Source organism: Lolium perenne, chromosome 3, assembly GCF_019359855.2.
Source record: "Lolium perenne isolate Kyuss_39 chromosome 3, Kyuss_2.0, whole genome shotgun sequence".
Lineage (NCBI taxonomy): Eukaryota > Viridiplantae > Streptophyta > Magnoliopsida > Poales > Poaceae > Lolium > Lolium perenne.
The window spans coordinates 104,142,712-104,161,291 of NC_067246.2; the positions used below are offsets into that span (position 1 = coordinate 104,142,712).

Here is an 18,580-nt window from a genome sequence, read left to right on the forward strand (position 1 = left end):
TTTTGTTTTACATGCATCAAACCCCTTCATCTAGGAGGTTCTGCCAAGAATTTCCTTCTTCGTAGATAGATCTTCTAGATCCACCTTTGTTAGTTGCGTGCTTACAAATGTTCTTCTCCGGTACTTCGATTTGTATTGTAGACGAAGGAAAACTCGCCTAATATGTCAGCAAACTCAGTGTTGCCGGAGGTGCCGCTTCGATATATGTCGGTGCCAAATAGGTAATGTCTAATTCGGAAGAATAACATCATGACATGACCACCAACTATGTCCACCTTCGTCCTCAACAGGGTTTTTAGCTCATCAAGAATGGGGTCCCAATAAATAAGGGGTTAGATTGAAAGACCTTGAAACTTTTGCAAAGGTTGTTTTCCGGTTTTGTGGGCATCGATTCCTCAGAAGAGATCTACAACCATCTGGGCACTTGAGAGCAAGCTGGATTCAGGTCTTCAAGCTAAAAAGGCTTGAGGATGTGTGTTGGGGAGAGGAGACAACAATACTCATGATGGACAACGATGTGTACTTTCCTTGCATCAAGGTTGAATCAATTTGTACTTCGTTCAGTACTTTCACTTCTTCGTTAGCTCATATATGACCAGCAACTAACTAACTTTGTTCCGACTTACGATAACCCGAAGGACACTGACCTCATCAACAAGCCCATTAGAACTATGGTTAGATGAAGATCATCTTTGTTGGTCGTATTCCCACAACGCTCATCTCTCCGATTGCATACATCATGCTTTCCGCTACATCGTGGAACACAAGGACACGCCACCGACGAGACCTGAATGCAGGATGAGGTGGTTTACGGCATTCCGAGGAATTATTATGACGATGATAATGATGTATTTTTGGGAGTAGCTATGCTTGACAAGAACTGATGCAAGTCTGTATATTTTGCGAGGTTGCAGCAACCAAACTGACTCTAAAAGTTGCCCTCTTTTTCTTAATTGAACAAAATGCGGTAGGGAAAGCCCCTACATTTTTTAAAATTATAACTTAAATTTTAGTCTCTCTATATTGTCCAGAATTTTTTCTCCAAAACAGAAATCCATAAAAGGAATTGTTCAGTCTTCTTTTCACATTGTATCAATCAACTGAGTGTACTTAGTTTACAGTCCTCAATTTACACCATTTCGATTGCTGCAACTACGCAAATAATATTGTAACCCGAGAACCAATAAAATATGGTCAAATTACGCATGGCTCTTACAGGGATAAAGTTTTCCTCTTTCCAGGGTTCAGAACTGGCAGCAAGATACATCATCAGGAGTTGACATGACAACACAACGCCCAACACTCCCAGCACTATCTATACATATAAGTAGTGACAATCTACAGTCTGCACCAACGAAGAGATCTATATATAAGCTCAACAGTACAGGTCAACACTGCATGGTTAGGAATCTCGGCTCTGAGGAGCTGCCTCTTGGCAGCTCACAACAATCAAACACGCTTCCAGAACCTCTCATGATTTCATGATAATGCACTTTCAATGAGCTCAAGGAAACCAGGGGGTGACAATGGCGGCATCGCTTCTTCCTGGACATCGATCATTTCCAGAATCTTTCTTGCACTTGCATGAGAATTGTCATTACCGCCTTCTTTTAACGTAGTGGATCGAGCAGCTGTTACATTTGTGTGGATAGACTCCTTGTTTTCAAGACCAATGTTTGACGACTTTACTTTAGGGTGTGCTTTTGCGGATGTTACTGCAGCGGTGAAGATGCCAGATTCCTTGAGACCACGAATAATAGCCTGGAAAGATGACACATAGCTTAGCAGCATTGAGATTACAAATCACATTTTCGATTTTAAGATAAAGGTTTACCATTGGTGCATATATGCGTGTTAAAACACCCTTCCTCAAGAGCTTCAAATTGGTATCTTTGTCCGTCCATACAACATGTTCGTGGTACCTGAACATATGCAGCCAAACAAATATAATGCTGTTCTTCAGGAGAGGGGTAGGAAGGGATGGGCTGCAGTTGTGCAGAGGGGTAAGGTGGTTACCAGTTCCTCATCTCTTGCTCAGTAGCTGTTGAAGCAATTACGAATGCCTGTCATGTCAGAGGAAAGGAAGTAAATTTAGTTTTGCCACTTATCCAAACAAAAATTCCTATGGAACCGCATCAGTTGTTTCAGGGAAAGCCATAATCCAGAAAAGGTCATTAAGAGTGTCAGCTACTTGTTCTTAGGAACTGGTTTCCTCTGTATACTGAATTGCTGTTACTTTTTTTACACGATGCACACGTATCACTTCAATAAACAAAATTGCATAATGTTTGACCAGGTAACCATAGGCCAACAACTTATATTGCACAGGTGTAGCAACGGAAATAAACAAATGTAACTCACCAATCTGTCAAACTCCAAGATAAAACATCGCTTCACATCCTCTTTTGTTGGCTTGCAGCCACACCTATCCCTTCTTGAAGTTAAGTCTGAGAACTTTGTGTAAGTGTAATGCAGAATAGCAGCCTCCTCCAACTTGATTTCACTACATGAAAGATAACAGAAACAGATGGCTAAGTAATCCAGTAGAATTTTTCCCTAGAAGCTGACTATAATTTAGTAACCGACACAAGAAAAACTTCACAAATTTAGATATCTGCTATCATACTTTGGGGTTTTCATGTAGTTGTGCCATCTATGAGCACCATTCGGGCGCATATGCTCCTGGACCCTTGCCGCTGATTTCCCATTACCATAAGTGAGGAAGTAGTTTGGATTACCCCGTGTTGCCTCTTTGTAGAGGCCAAAGTATGTATCCTTCGGAAGATGATCGTAGTTCTTCTTAAACATGGAAACCTGCAGTTACATAAACATGGTACTATAAGTTTGCTTGGATTTTTAGCTGTGATGAGCTATAGCCTAGATGGGCATATTAGCACATTTTAGCCAAGTCGCACTTGCCTCAGCACCTTACTTAGTTGTGTTGCTTTACTTATGCAACCACCTCTTAAGAAAACGACCCACTAGTTAAGGAGGGGAGTTGCTGAGTGTGTTTTGTGTCGCTTGAGTCTTGTCAATTAGAGTGCGCTGAATTGGCTCCTCGCAAACCGAGAATTTTCTAGCCCAACAAAGCTACCTTGCCCCCAAAAGAGTGGATATTCTTACGGTTCCAACCACATGAGTGAGGAGAAAATACATGGCCTGGGATCCAAAGGTTCTCTACATTGTATTCTAAAAGGATCATGGTAGCATAGTAATTAAAGAAGAGCAGTGAGTCCGTACTTTCAAGTGTGGACCTGGATCCTACAAGGAAATAACAAGGACTTCTGCTACCAATCGCCACAACCAGACCCCTCTTGATATTCTAATACTATCTTCTCACCGACACAAACTTTTAATGACGGCATTTCAAATTACAGGTATACAACTTGTCTTCAGGCTAAAGTAAGTATCCATTATCTGGATTTGCAGTTATACCATGGGTTTCACTAAACAATGCCTTTTTGCCATCGTATAGGACGAATTATACACTTCCATTGAATAATTGTTGCTGGTAAAAATAGCTTACGTACCTCAGTAAAAGGATCTTTGATGTCATCCCGCTCAACACTGCTCTCCTAAGAAACAGAATCTTACCAGTCAGATGTGAAATGAGTTACTTAATTCAAGAACGGATTAGCTCGGTAACTCACATAGTTGGGGAAGATAACCATGTCAACATTATCAGGAACATCCAAAAGCAACCGCCGCAGAGAGTACTCCCTGGCACCCGCTGGATGAATTAACTCATCAGTATCAAGATGTATGATCCAATCCATTCCAGCCTCCTGCGATAATCAAACAGGGAAGCTCACAATAAACTCACTACAAAATACAAGGCCTAATCAACCAACAAAAGAATGTAAAATACTCCTTTAGAACATAACTACTTGTCAATGTCCGGAAACAATTGACTGATGTAAACTAACATTCCTATTATAGCCTTGGCAAAATAGCAAAGCACACTAATGTGATTGGAGTTTCTTGAAATTTTAGTAAACAGAAGTAGAGACTGGGTTACAAACATGGAACAGACTATTGGACTGCAGAAGAGAAAATATATTTTCATTCAGGAGTAACTATGATATGCATGTTTCCTGTTTGTATTATATGCAGCTACAAACATTGTATCAGAGACATTAGTATATTGTTGTAGACTTGTAACTTAAATCTGTCATATCAGCTTATAGTCTTGTACTATGGATGATAAATGGGTATTGATATTGGTGCTAAATAGTTCAACAGAGACCAGAATACTATATGATGATAATTATATGTCCTCTGGTGCAAAAAATATATATATTTGAAACAGTAAGATGGTAGTGGACAATGGATAACACGAAGAGCACCACCATTTGTGAATCAAATGCTGATGATTATCTTTAATACACCTTACAAAAGGACATGAACGTCAATTTTTTTATTTAGGCAGATACTATCAAACAGATAGAAATAGCTCATACCCTTGCCATAACAATAGCCATTTCCATGTTAAGTGACTGCTTAACAAACAACTCGTAATTGCATGGCTTGTAAAAGAAACCTGAAAGCCAAGTCTCATTCCAAATGCGGCTGAAAATGATAGAAATAGAATAAGTATAGACAACCCAAGCATAGCGAATATACATCAACAAACTTTATAGCAAAATATACATAATACCCTTGTACAAGACCCAAAAAAAAGGATTCTTAAACAACAATGCAAGAACATGAAAAGTTCAATTAATGGCATTGTGATAGAAGTGATTTGACATCTTTACGTACTACACCTCAAGACACATCATTTTCAGCAATACTGACAGAATTTATCGATGCATGTCTTTTTATTGTTGATTAGTGTTGTAGCTGAGCTTTTCATCGAACATAACATATTTACAAAAACTAGCTTTGTTACTTCAGAAAGAAAGTAGTTGCGTATGCACATAACTATTGAGTGTATCACCGTACCTTCTGTCTTGTTGTTCTTTTAGTTCTTTAGTTCTGAAAATAATTTTTACACCCTAAAATAGAGCCACATGAAGTCAGAAGTATACCAGGAAAGATCATACAACAAAAGTACAGGGAGAGATTAATTACCCGAATAGATTCAAGAACCGAAGTAACAGCTGGTTTAGCAGCCTCTCCTTCAACAAACAAAATGAAGTGTGAAACACCAATGGCCTTGTGATAATACAACCATGGAAGAATTTGGTGTAGGCTAGCAGATGTGCTTCCCGTGATACAGATCTGCAGTATCATAAAAAAATACGCAAGGGACAGAATTAGTTCTACATAAGTGTCGCGCCATGCTACACAAGAAAGACATGCGTACTGGAATCTTCGCGACTAAAATATGATCTGATGTTTAAGTTAAATAGTTGTTTTAGTTCAAAATTATGTGATTCTGGTCTGATTTTGGCAAGTCCTCCCTACGTCATCCCATATCTAGAAACCATGTGAGCATCATATATCCTGTTAGCCAGACTTGCTATTCAAGATAGTTGGATGCAGATATAAGCCTGAAGTCCGACCCATGTTAATTATGACACAAGAATGTGCATATAGTGAAGAAAATGTGCTAGTAAACCATCACCAGCATGACCCCATTTGTTTATATGAATAGAGCAACTGCAACCAAAAAATTACTGAATGAAAATGGCTCTTTCATCAGTACATTAAGCGATAAGCATTGCTATTGAGTCCTTGCACATGAAAGCAACAAGCAAACATGGCAGGTAGCTCTGCACAAAATAGACCCATAGGTTCAGGAATATTAGAAGCATGCTGCATGCACCATGGAGACATGGACCACCATATTCCCCTCTTGGTGTCTAAAAACTACATTGACTCCGACGAGATGAAAGCTAGCTCTCTGGTTTCTCTAAGTAATTTTTTTATGACACAATTTTCTCAAATAAACAATAGGAACAAGCACCTAGTATTTGAATATGTAAGTTATTGAAATTCTGCAAAGCTCCATTGCTGCACACCTAGTGAACACTAGTTCTCATTGAGTGATGAAAAGTTAAGCGACAGATCATACTGTGTGCACAAATGCAAGATTGCAAGTCAGGCAACCTGAAAACTCTGACAACAAGTTCATGGGATGTTGTACTGAGTAAGTAATGCAGCTGCGCTGTTTTACCTCTAGACTGCGTCAGCCATTTTTGGCACTTTGGTGTAACAGAAAAGAAACAACACATTCTGCAACAACTAAATCACACTTAAAATAACACAAATCTTCTCTACAAGATAGGCTTTTCCACTAAGAAGTAAGAACCTAAGAGGATCCCTAGCTGATCCCTTATAATTTAGCCCCCTATCCGGCCGAGTATCCTTGAGCTCCTTATATTTAGTCCTCTAAGAAAACCGGTTCCTAGCCGATCCCCTACACTTAACTCCCTAAAAATTATTTCCTACGGTTTTGTTGCAACTACACATAAACATAGTGATACAAATCCATAGCATAGTCATACAAAATCATAGCATTGTCATACAAATCACTAACATAGTTGTATAGTGCATACAAATCACTAACATAGTCTCATAGGTCATAGTGTTCTAGCTTCTCCACTTGATCAACCCTAGCCGGCATTGGAGCGCATTACAAGAATGTTGCACCTATTTAAGAGTGATGCTGGTGATCTAGTTTCTCCACTTGTGTTGGACTTGTTAGAAGACTCGTGAATTTGTTGCCAAAATTTATCGAACGGTTGCTTTCCACTCCAATGCCTCCAGAAGAACTTGATCATTCCATGCAAAATAGAGTGCATTGTCGCCATCCTCCGTAGATTCGAGCTGTCTCTTTTTGCACTTATTCACGGGACGTGTTTCAAATGAAATTGAGTAAACACATCGGCATATATCTTCTCATTCAGAAGAAAAGTTTCAACAAATACCTTGTTGGCATTGTGCCGAACGCCATTGGTGCGTCCTTAGGATAAAAAGAGAAGGACGCCGCCGCAGACGATTTCGGCGCCCCTATGACAGCAAGAGCTTTCGCGGAGTCCAGCTCAGCCTACTCCATCTCCATGGACCCGGCAACAACAGATAAAACAGAGGAGGTCGACGGGGGCGTGGGGACTTCGAGACAGCCGGATGTCGACGGTTGGACGGACGGACCCAGAGGAGGTCACCATCAAGAGTTTTTGGCGACGACACGGCAGCCCGATTATGGCTCGATTCCGGCGAGGGCAGCCTCCGGCGAGCGAGTTGAAGTGGGGCAGGGGGTTGGCGGAGACTGCGGGGTGTCAGCAGAGGCGACGCCGGCGACGGTGTGGTGCGGGCGCGGGAGTTTGTGGGTGGGTGGCCGAGTTTTACTCTACAGAGGCCATGTCCAAGTATATTTAGTTGTCGGTGCGGCTGAGGAGTAATTTACTCCTCTAACCGGTTTGAGAGTTCGGCTAGCTGCACTTTAGAGTAAACCCGAAATTTTAATCCTCTAAGCGATTATAAGGGATCAGCTAGAGATGCTCTAAGATAAGGTCAACCTATTAGCCAGAGATTCTAAATCCTGAAAAAAGAAACCACTAGAGGTGTTAATGTACCACTGTGAAATCCTTCAGTGTGATCGAATCATCTTGTTAGTGTATCTTCAATTTTTCAGTCGAGGTTATGATATACATCAGCTCAGCAGACTAACTTCTCGGATCACATCTATACTAATCACAATCCCATAGCACGAGATCACATCGAACCGCTGTAGAAAAGTAGAAAGGGGGATCTCTAAGCGCAGATCAGATCGGAGCGGGGGGCGGATGCACCTTAGGGGTTATAGCGGCTTCGGAGTCGAAGCTCCAGCCTCGGTAGAGGGAGATGCCATGGGAGGAGGCGCTCCGGCCGAGGATCTCGGCGCAGTCGGCGGCCGCAGAGGAGGCCGACGCGGAGGAGACGGCGAAGTAGGAGCCCCCGCCTCCCTGGGAGGAGGAGCCGAGAGGGCTGTTCTCCATGCCTGGGAACCGCTGCGTGTCGGCGGGCCAGGCGGCGCCGGTCGGGTCGCGCATGCCGCCGCGCCACTGGAGCGCGAAGGCGAACGCGGCGAGCGCGAGCGGCAGCAGCGTGAGGAGGAGGAGCACGCGCGTCGCGAACGCCGCCGCCCCTCCGCCGCCGCCGGCCGCGGATGAGGAGGAGGCGCCGCGGTAGCCCGCCATTGGGGAGCGTCGGTGGCTGGTTGGTGGAGACCTCCGTCGTCCTCCTCTCTGGTTGTGGAGCTGCTCTCCAGCGAGCGTTGCCGGAAGGAGAAGCTGAGCATTCTACGGGCTGGGCCGTCACGAGCATGAGTGAAGTACAAGATGTTGGACCTATGGAATTATTGATGGGCCCAGAAATAGTAAAGGCCGGGCACTGCACTGGTTAGACTCCTCAATCCACTAAAATGTTTAGAGTCTAAAAAAAAACTCCCTCTGATCCACATTCGTTGAAAGAATAGAATTTAAAAAGAGCTTATATTTCATTAAAATTCTTAATTTTTAGAAAAATATGAACTTGATATATTCTCATATTTTTGCTTGATTGCTTCAAATTTGAAGTTAAAAATATTTCAACTTTTGATTTGCTCATTCTAAATTCTCAATTAAAAGGTGGCTAAGAGCATCTCTAGCAGACACCACATCCGACCCCCATCCGCATAATAACCTCCGTTTTGCAGGTTTGGAGGGAAAAAAGGGACAGTTTAGACACCGCATTGGACCCCATGCCAAAAAAAAATCCGGGCCAGTCAGATTCGCGTGCGCGGAAACCCCAAGTTCCCGATTTCGCGAGGTTGTGCAAGCGCGAACCCCATCTCTTTCCCCGCGTTGGCGCGAAGGAACATTCAGCTCCTTCTCTTTCCCTCTTCCCCCATCTCCCGCCGTCGCCTCCGCGTGCCGGACGCAGATCCCGACGTACGCAGGTCATCCCCTCCGAATCTGCCCGGCGGAAATACTCGCACAGCCTCGCCGCGTCCGTTCCGCCCGCTGGAGCGCCCGCATCCCTAACACGCCCGTTTGATTGCTTCAGATTTGAAGTTTTGAATATTTCAACTTTTGATTTGCTCATTCAAATTTTCAATCAAAGAAGTGGCTAAGAGGCGAGTTAAAGCTTGAAAGGTTGGGCATTCTCACATGAGTAACACTACACCTATGGGAATTTTTTATGGGATCACACGGTTTGTGTACGGCCCGAAAATCATGCAAGGGAAAAACAAATGAACCAACTGGCTGGTCCCACGTCCTCTCGTAGAATATTTTCGTAAAATCCATCCCGTAGGTCTAGCTTTTCCGTTCTCACATTAGGGTGGAGGACCCGGTACTACGGTTCCAAGTTTCCAACTGAGCTCACACAAGCAAATCAAGTGTTGTTGCTGGAGTGATCCTGTCCTCTAGCTCCAAATCGTGGAGAAATGGAGCATGCCGCCAATTGTTCTAATCTACTATGTATGAAAAATAATGTCTCTTACAAGCTGACACTAATGAAAGGAACTGATCCTGACATTCAACCTAAAATGCCTACGATGCCTAGTAAGAGATCCGAAATTCCACTCTTCGAGATGCTACTAGTGCGGATGTACTATACTGCCTTCTGAAGAATGCAACAGGTGATTAGTCCAGGATAAGATCCAGTGAGGAGAAAGTTCTGCGACAAGCTTCTCGTTGCCTAAATTGCTTTGCACTTTACTCCAAGCAAAAAAACATGGCTGTTTTCGTGGACTCCTTTGAATATTAGAAACTCAGACATGTGTCTATACCTGCTTGAAAGAATCTGCTCGTCAGCGAAACAAGGCAACATACGTTCAGATTCTCCTCTGATCATATCCTTCTGCACAAGCTGCGTTGACTTTGCATTGCGCCCGCCCTTTTCCAAGATAAGTTTTTTTTCCTTTCAGAGTCCATACATGATCAGTTGGTCATATATAGCAAAAGTGCACACTAGCTTGTGTAACTATGGGAGCCCGAGCATGCAATGTGGAGGCTCAAAAATAAATTATCTTCTTTTTTGAAAAATGAAAACCCACTGTAATCATATGGTCCTCTTCGCGGACAGAGTTAATTTGCACTGCTCAAGTGCCGACTTCTATTAAAAAAATGCGTTGCACGGCCTATAAGTGTTGGGGTGTTGCCAACGTACAGAGCTCCATGGACGATGGTTGCCAATGGTCTGCCGGGTATATATATGACCACAAACCTGCACTTGGCGTTGTAATAGGGTCTCTAAAGTTACTGATTGGTCAACCGGCAGGAACGCTATGCTGGCTGTGGCGATGTTGTGTGGGACAATGATAAGGTATACCCGCCTCCTCGTCCACATTGCCGTTGGAGATTGCGCCATCAGTGTTGAGGAGGGCGGAGAATCGTCTAGTCCTAGCTCCCATGGAGTTGTGGATCTCGTCTAGTTTACATGTGTTGCGGCTTTAGTATTAGAAGATTTAAAAATTGAAGAGTTCAATAACTTCGGCTCTAGGGTGTTGCTCCTTAGAGGCAGGTGCATGAATGAAGACTTTTCGACTGTCATCAATAACGTCAAGCCGCCTCCGGTGGGAGAGTGGCGATAGTGGCTCGTCAACGGCTCGCTTTGACGGTGGTAGTGGTCATTAGATGGTCTAAGGACCTTGATATAATTTTCATTATATTTGAGATGCTTTGTACTTCCTGTGAACTTCTATAACAGATCTAGAATTTCTTGGAGAAAAGGGACACTATATACCAACACTACCTCAGAAAGCAGATCATCCGGGGGTTGTTATGTCTACTCACTCTAACTCCACTTCCTCCGATTATGTTCTCGTACCACGGAAGTACACTTATCAGGAGGGTACATCTAAATTCGCAATTTACTATCGCTGCACTTCTCTGGCTAGGAGTAGCTTCTTAATCTTGTGGAATTATATATGTATGGGCCATACACGTACACCGCTACTGTACATGGATGCATGGATCATGGGGATGTTAGTTGGGCATTATTAAGGGTGCACATCACATGCCACGCCGTCCTCCGAAGATAGATGGCCGGCTAGCTCCCGGCTGTGATCAATCGGCGCCGCGACATTCGGAGGCCCAATGCATGTGTGGTTGCACTCGCTCACCAAATCATCCTGTCCTTGGAAAATTAGTTCCCATGGATACATCATCACGGACACGTACTGATCTGTACTGGCGATACATTAGCAAATGGTCGAGTTATTTGTTTCGTTAGTATGAATGAAATGGGTACCGGTGAACTCCTTTAGTCCGAGAAAGGGAGAACTAATTGTTAGGCAAACTGAATATGTCCTCTATATTCGATCAATTATACCCTGCCATCTTTAGTGCTTGATATTCTTTATTACTCAGGTCATTATGATTAGACTTTGTAGTGATCCCTTCCTTGTATATCTTGTTGTATATCTTGTGTAATTGCCTATATATATGAGATAAGGGAAAGACTACAATTGTGTGGCAAGTCATTCTCCTTTCTAATTCTATCATGGTATCAGCCAAACGATTCTCCTCCTTCCCCCTCCACTACCGCTGCCGCCCTAGGGTTCCACCGACTCCTTCCGCGCCTCCTCCTGTGGCCGCCGCTCCCATGGCCGCCGATGACCTCCCCCACCCACACGCCTCCCTCCAGGCTCAGGCCACCGCCGTCCAAAACATCAAGAGCATGATCCCCGTCACCCTCGATCCCAAGGCCTCCAACTTCACCAAGTGGCGGGACTTCCTCGCCATCGCCGTCACGCAGTACGCCCTCACGGATCACCTCGTCCCACCCATCCCTCCGGTGGACGCGGAGTGGCTGCGGCTGGACTCCATGTTTCTTCCGTGGTTGTACGGCTCCATTGCCTCTGACATCGCCGACATGGTCATGGCCGCGGGCACCACCTCCTTCGCCGTCCTCACCGCCATCACTGACCTCTTCCGCGACAACCAGCAGGCCCGTGTTGGCTACCTCGGGCAGAAGTTATCCAACATCACGCTAGAGGACAAGAGCATCACCGACTTCTGCCTCGAGCAAAAGTCGATCGCCGATGCCCTCGCCGACGTCAACGCACCCGTCACCGACAACGCCATGGTGTGGAACACCATCAAGGGCCTCCACGACCACTACAAGGACGCCAGGAACCTCGCCCCTCTCCTCACAACATGCCCCTCCTTCCTTAAATTTCGCAACATGCTTCTTCTCCAGGAACTAACTGAAGCCGAAATCGTCATCTAGCTCGTCCTCGCCTGCGGTCTTCTACACCGTCCCTCCTGCCAGCGGCTCTCGCGGCCCTGCACCACCGCCGCCGCAGCCCCACGCTGGGCACCCTGGCTTCGGCGCCCCACACCCTATAGCGCCCCCCCTTGGCAATGGCTCGGGCCGCTACCGTGGGAATAAGAAGCAACCCGCCGCCCCTCGTCTTCCCCAGCGCACAGCATCCCTGGAGGGGTGCCATCCACATGTACCCGATGCAGGGCCACGGCGGCTCCGTCTACCACCAGGCCGGCCCCAGCCCCAACACATGTCTTCTCGGATCGTAGCCACGCGGCCACGCCTGCCGCCACGCCTGCCGCCACACCCTGCACATGGCTCCATCGCCATGCCTGCCGCGTCGCCTGCGACGTACACCCCGTCACCCGCGACGTACACCTACACCGGCTACCCCAACTACGGCGCCCCGCGCAGGCAACTTGGGACCCGTCCGTCCTCGCGAGCTACTTCAACACCATGAGCCTGCAAGCTCCCTCGGAGTGGGTCATGGACACTGGAGCCTCTGCTCACATGTCTTCGGATGCGGGTAACCTCACCTCCCTTTCATCTACTCCTCCACACACACATATTATGGTTGGAGATGGCTCTTCTATTCATGTCGCTAACTCTGGCCATACATCTCTTTCTTCCTCATCTCGTCGCCTTACTCTTCGCGATGTTCTTGTTACTCCGTGCATAGTGAAAATTTTAATTTATGTTCGTCCGTTCACTCGTGACAATCTTTGTTCTTTTGAGTTTGACCTGTGGGGATTTTCTGTGAAGGACCTTAGGACAGGCGCTGTGATTCTTAGGTGCAGTAGCTCGGGAGACTTCTACCCGATCACCTCCCCGCTGCACGCCCTCACCGTCGTTGCCGCCAACTCCACCCTTTGGCATCGGTGTCTCGGTCACCCCTGGCCTCGACGCTTTCCGACGCCTCGTCTCCACCTCCTCGCTCCCCATGAATAAAGTGCTCAAGGATCCTAGTTTACATCATGCGTGTCAACTCGGACGTCATGTTGGTTTACCTTTTTATGTTTCTACCACACATATTGAGTGTCCTTTTGAATTAATACATTGTGATTTGTGGACTTCCCCGTCAAGAGCGTTTCTGGCTACAAATATTTTCTTGTCATTTTAGATGATTTCACTCATTATTTATGGACGTATCCGCTCCGCTTGAAATGTGAGCTTTCCCAATTTTATCTAACTTTCGTGCTTATGTCGCTACCCAATTTTCTCTCTCGCTTCAGGCCATACTGAAAGTATAGAGATGGTAAACCTAGAGGGGGGGGGGGGTGAATAGGTTTCTACAAATTTTAATTCTTTCTTTGCAATATTAGGCTTTGCGGAATATAAAGATGAGCCTAATGCAAACTAGGTGAAGCAACCTATATGAAGATACAACTATCTCGAGCACGAAGGCTCTCTCAGGCAGTTTAAATCACAAGTAAGGAGTTCGGTTAGAGATAACCGATAGCACGCGGAGACGAGGATGTATTCCCGTGTTCCCTTGCTTTGCAACAAGGTACGTCACGTTTGGAGGGGTGGAGGTCCCACGAAGGATTCCCCACGCCACGAAGGCTCACCCTATTCTCCGGAGCCTATCCCACGAAGGAATAGCTCACTCACTTGTGGTAGACTTTGAGGTAGCCTCCAAACCTTCACAATCTTGCCCGGAGCAAATCCATAGCCCGGATGCTTCCGGACTCCTCTTGCCCACCTAGGGTTTCCAAGGAACCCTAGGAAGCAAGCTTCTCGATGAATACAAGGGGGAATGAGATTTGGCTTGGTAGAACAGTAGATCGGGTCCTCCTCTAGTGATTCCCCCGAGGGATTTCAGTTTGGGTGGAGGAGGAGGGAGATCGGAGGCTTTTGGTGTTTCTAACAATGGAGTAAGAGAGAGAGAGCTCAAGAACAGCTTGTAGTATGTTGCCTAACCCTTCCAAGGTAGAAGAAGAGGTATTTATAGTGTTCTTCAAAATCTGGCCGTTGCCACTTGCCACCTCAGCATTTTTCCTCGACAAACCCGGTTGACCGGGCTTCAGACCGGACAGCCCGGTCGTGAGGCCGGTCAGACCGGATCAGAGACCGGGGCTCCTTTGCGTGTCTTGGCGCTTCTCCGGTTGCTCCCCGGTTGCCGCCCGGTTGCCGCCCGGTCGACCGGATGGAGCGCCGGACCCGCCGGTCAGGAGCCCGGTTGACCGGGCGAAAACCGGATCTGCTGGCTCCTCCTTTGGAGCCCGGTTGCCGCCCGGTTGACCGGCCAGCACGCCGGACTGGCCGGTTGCTGGCCCGGTTGGACCGGGCTGGTGACCGGATTTCTCCTGTAACCCCTTTTTGATTGTTGTTGAAATGGGGGGTCTCCTTTAGCCTTCTTGTTCCTTTGATACACCATTTACGCCTCATTGCCTAATACCTGAGATTATCCTTATGAACATATTAGGCCAAATACTTTAGCACGGTGTCATCGTTACCAAAATAATGGATAAGGGTGAAATACCCTTACAATCTCCCCCTTTTTGGTATACGATGACAAACCGAGCTAGAGTCACAAATAGATATTATGATAAGCTCTAAACCTTGATTCCATATAAGATATTACGAAAGCTCCCCCATAATGTGTGCACTTGGAGAATTTGCGTTTGAATGCAAAGTGCACCATTTGTGAAACATGAGAAGCTCCCCCAATATCTTTTAGGAAACAAGCATGGTATGGAGATGTGCATATCAAGATATATAAGCATAGCACACATAATCATCCTAACATAGAGTAGCACACATAATAGTCGTCCATACACATCCATACACGAATTATTGGAAATAGCAAATGGTTCTTGAAAAACTCAAAGTAAACAAGCACAAGCCATATAAAATCCAAATAAAGCAACTCCCATGGCTTGTGGCAATCAAAGAACCCCGTGGTCTAGACTCTACTCTCTTCTCCCCCTTTGGCATCGGAACACCAAAAAGGCGAAGAAAAGAGGAGAGATGCTATCGCACCCATCAGTAGTGACCAAACCCAAGCGAGGAGGAGCTCTCGCGTGCATCATCATCACCCGCATCATCATCACCCGCATTATCATCACCCGCATTATCATCAGCATCATCAGCAGTAGGAGTGGGAGCACGAGCAGTCCTAGTAGGAAGAGCACCATGAGCGTACACGGAGAAGTCGAAGTTCTGGAGCATCTCATCGGTAAGAAGAGGCATCTCCCACTGAGGTGCGACCACAGGCTCCATCTCAGGTCCAGGAGGAGGAACAGGGTGGTTCCTTGAGGCCATGAATTCATTCTGGCGCCTCCGTGTCTCCTGGGTCATAGAAAGGGTCTGATGTGCAACATCATTGCTGTTCTTGCACATTTGGAACATGCATGTGAAGAATCGAGCGGCCCCATGCTGGGAGCGCCGAGAGTGACTGGAGCTAGCATCATGATCATGGTGTGCCTTGGAACGGCGCTCAGTGGTGGGCGTCATGGAGGGAACGTCTGGACGAGTGGCCTCCTGAATGGGGAACCTGAATGGGTCCATGATGACTTTTTCACCAATAACGTTCCGAGGAGCGGGAACAATGTAGTTGATGAGCCGCTGAACATACTGGGCGTAGTTGGGAGTCATGCGGTCCATAATTACTCTCTTCAGTTCACAGTAGATAAGATCACAGCCATCAATCTTCCTTACCCTGTCAGGATGACAATAGTACATCAAGTTGAGGTGATAGTTTCGGACTTCACTGTGGTCGCCAGACTTGCTGATGAGGTTCTCACGGAACAGCTTGGCAAGTACCAGATAGGAGTAGTACATCCCAGAGATAGTGGGAGGTCCAGGCGAAGGGTTCGCAGGATAGCAGAAAGAGATGTCACCCCTAGTAAGCCTGGACCGTGAATGAATCTTGTACCCTGGATTACTGTCATCACCACAACCCATGGCTGCACGGAACTGAGAGTAGGAGCATGAGTACTTCGTCTTGCCGGTCATCCAGGTGAGGGTGCGGTCCTCATCATCATGGAAGAAGACTGTGCAGTGAAACTGACGGACAAGGAGGGGACAAAAGGTAGGATCATCTTGGGTATCATCAGGCTTAAGGCACACAAGGTCATACAATCCCAGATTCTTCAAGGTTTGAACCACAAAACGGTACTTTGTGGCTTCATGCAAGACAAGCTCGTCAGGATTGATGGCCTTGGGTGATACAATATTACCATGCTTCATATACTCATGAGAATCATAGAAACCCTCCCAGAGGGCTGCTTGTGTGTTGGTCCAGAAGGCCTTGTCCGCACGAGTGTAAGTTGGCTTCTCAAAGCGATACGGATTCACTGTCCTCCATTCCTGCCACTCAAGACGGTTTGCAGCCCCAACATTGATGGTTGGCACTATCTCATCATCCTCTTGGGCAACATTCTTATCCTTGTGCTTGGTAGCAACAGACTTGGTTCTACCCCGAGCTGAGCTGCCAATGTCAGTACCTTGATGAGCTTGAGGGGGTGCACGACTACTAGAACGGCGGGGAGGATCAGCCGTCCTTCCTCGCTTGGCAACACCGCCACGTGGTGGCTCACCATTCCAACTATCTGTGAATGAGAAAATAGAGCAAGGATAGCCGTGAGGTAAGTGTACATGTCATCAGTAAGAGAGAAACCAAAAGAGCATAGCATATATCCAAGTGTAGTGATGAAATTGTGCGAAAACTGGGCAACCCAGCGCAGAGGCCGGTGGCCAGACCGGGCAGCAGACAGGACAGCTGGTTTGCGCCGGTTGACCGGGCCACGCACCGGCCGGCCGGTTGAGCGTCTGGCCGACCGGGTGACCGGGTCTGTCGAGTTGTGATGTTGTGCCCAGATTTTCTACCACAAAACCATGCAAAAGCTCATAAACTTGAATATAGACTATAGCAATATAGTGGAGAAGTGCATTGTGGTGTGAGACACTCTAAAAGCATGAGGACTTTACAAACCCTAACCCTAACCCTAAGTTTTCTCAACTTTCCTCAACATGTGGCAATGGGAGAGGGAAAGCAAGAAGGAGAGGGAATAGAAGGGAGATTTACCCGATGACATTGTCCTTGATTGCCCAAGTGAGCAAGAAGAACACGTGAAGAGGGCTTGAGGGCCAAATCCCCAAGATCTCCCAAACGAGCTTGAGAAGGACCAAATCCTTCGGTGAAGAAGCTTGAGAGACCCCGATCTATGGTTGGGTGAAGTTTGGGGAGGAACTAGCGGTGGGAAGGGCCTAGGCTGTGGTGGAGATGGTTGGGGCGCCGGCCATGGAGGTTGGAGATTGGGGAACAATGGGGAAGATGACCCCAAGGGGTATCCCTTCCCCAATATATAGTAGGCGCGCGACCGGTCAGGAGTCCGGTCAGACCGGGCTGGTGACCGGCTGACCCGGCCCAGACCCCGGTTGCCGCCCGGTCAACCGGACCATCCGGTCAGGGACCCGGTCCAACCGGCCAGAACCGGCCAGCCCAGAATTGTCTAATTTTGCCTCGTTTTTGCCCCTATGCTTTGTATAAATGTGCGTGAGTGCTCAAATGATGACATGTACATATAGATAGATAGATGATGATGAGATGAGCATAGACAAGGGGTTGGAAACACAAAGTTCTCTAGGCATACCCATTGGAGAGAAAATCCAAACAAGATGTGAATAGCAACAATGGGCATGATTCGAAGTGTATATCAAGAATCATAAGTCATTTTGGAAATGATGCTCGCAATAAGATCATTGGGCCTTATATAGTCAAATCAATTTGTAATGAAGGCTCAATGAGGGGCGGGGGATTACTCCCCCTATGTGAAAGCACAAATGTCATGTGACCGCGAAGAGACATGCTTGGGTCCATATAATGACATTGGGTCTATTTATGTTGCACACATAGGTATGCATCATACCAAGACATGGTAAGATGACTATCCCCATATGTGCTATGCCTCTAAGCTAGATAGCAAGATAAATGCAAGAATATAGTGCAAGAAGTTAATCAATCCAAGTTTTTAGGATCAAGAATACCAAGTTCTCCTCTCAAGTTAACAAAGCGGGCTTCATCCAAAGGCTTAGTGAAAATATCCGCCAATTGGTAGGTTGTTCCCACATGAGTGAGATCAATATCCTTATTGGCAACATGATCACGTAGGAAGTGATGGTGAATGTCAATATGTTTGGTGCGACAATGTTGAACCAGGTTATTGGCGATCTTTATTGCACTTTCATTTTCACAAAGAAGAGGCACCGTACCAAGAGACACACCATAGTCTTTCAAGGTTTGCTTCATCCATAACAATTGAGTGCAACAAGATGCCGCGGATATGTATTCGGCTTCGGCGGTGGATAGGGCGGTGGAGTTTTGTTTCTTGGATGACCAACTCACCAATGACCGGCCAATAAATTGGCAAGCCCTAGAGGTAGACTTCCGATCAAC

General features: G+C 46.4%; 2 protein-coding genes across 2 annotated transcripts; one reads left to right on the plus strand and one right to left on the minus strand.

Annotated features, from left to right (window-relative positions):
- Positions 1-1,212: 1,212 nt before the first annotated feature.
- Positions 1,213-8,226, minus strand: LOC127342052 (glycosyltransferase-like KOBITO 1). The gene is made up of 11 exons (XM_051367983.1): positions 7,740-8,226; positions 5,074-5,223; positions 4,945-4,997; positions 4,461-4,569; positions 3,651-3,785; positions 3,531-3,575; positions 2,627-2,814; positions 2,362-2,503; positions 2,017-2,063; positions 1,835-1,922; positions 1,213-1,761 (listed from the first exon to the last, which is right to left on the minus strand). The coding sequence occupies exons 1-11, from the start codon at positions 8,124-8,126 to the stop codon at positions 1,480-1,482; spliced, it is 1,626 nt and encodes a 541-aa protein (XP_051223943.1). The 5' UTR covers positions 8,127-8,226; the 3' UTR covers positions 1,213-1,479.
- A 3,291-nt stretch (positions 8,227-11,517) lies between these two features.
- On the plus strand, positions 11,518-12,144 carry LOC127339521 (uncharacterized). Its single transcript, XM_051365361.1, has one exon. It carries the CDS (start codon positions 11,518-11,520, stop codon positions 12,142-12,144), a length of 627 nt encoding a protein of 208 aa, XP_051221321.1.
- Positions 12,145-18,580: the final 6,436 nt, after the last annotated feature.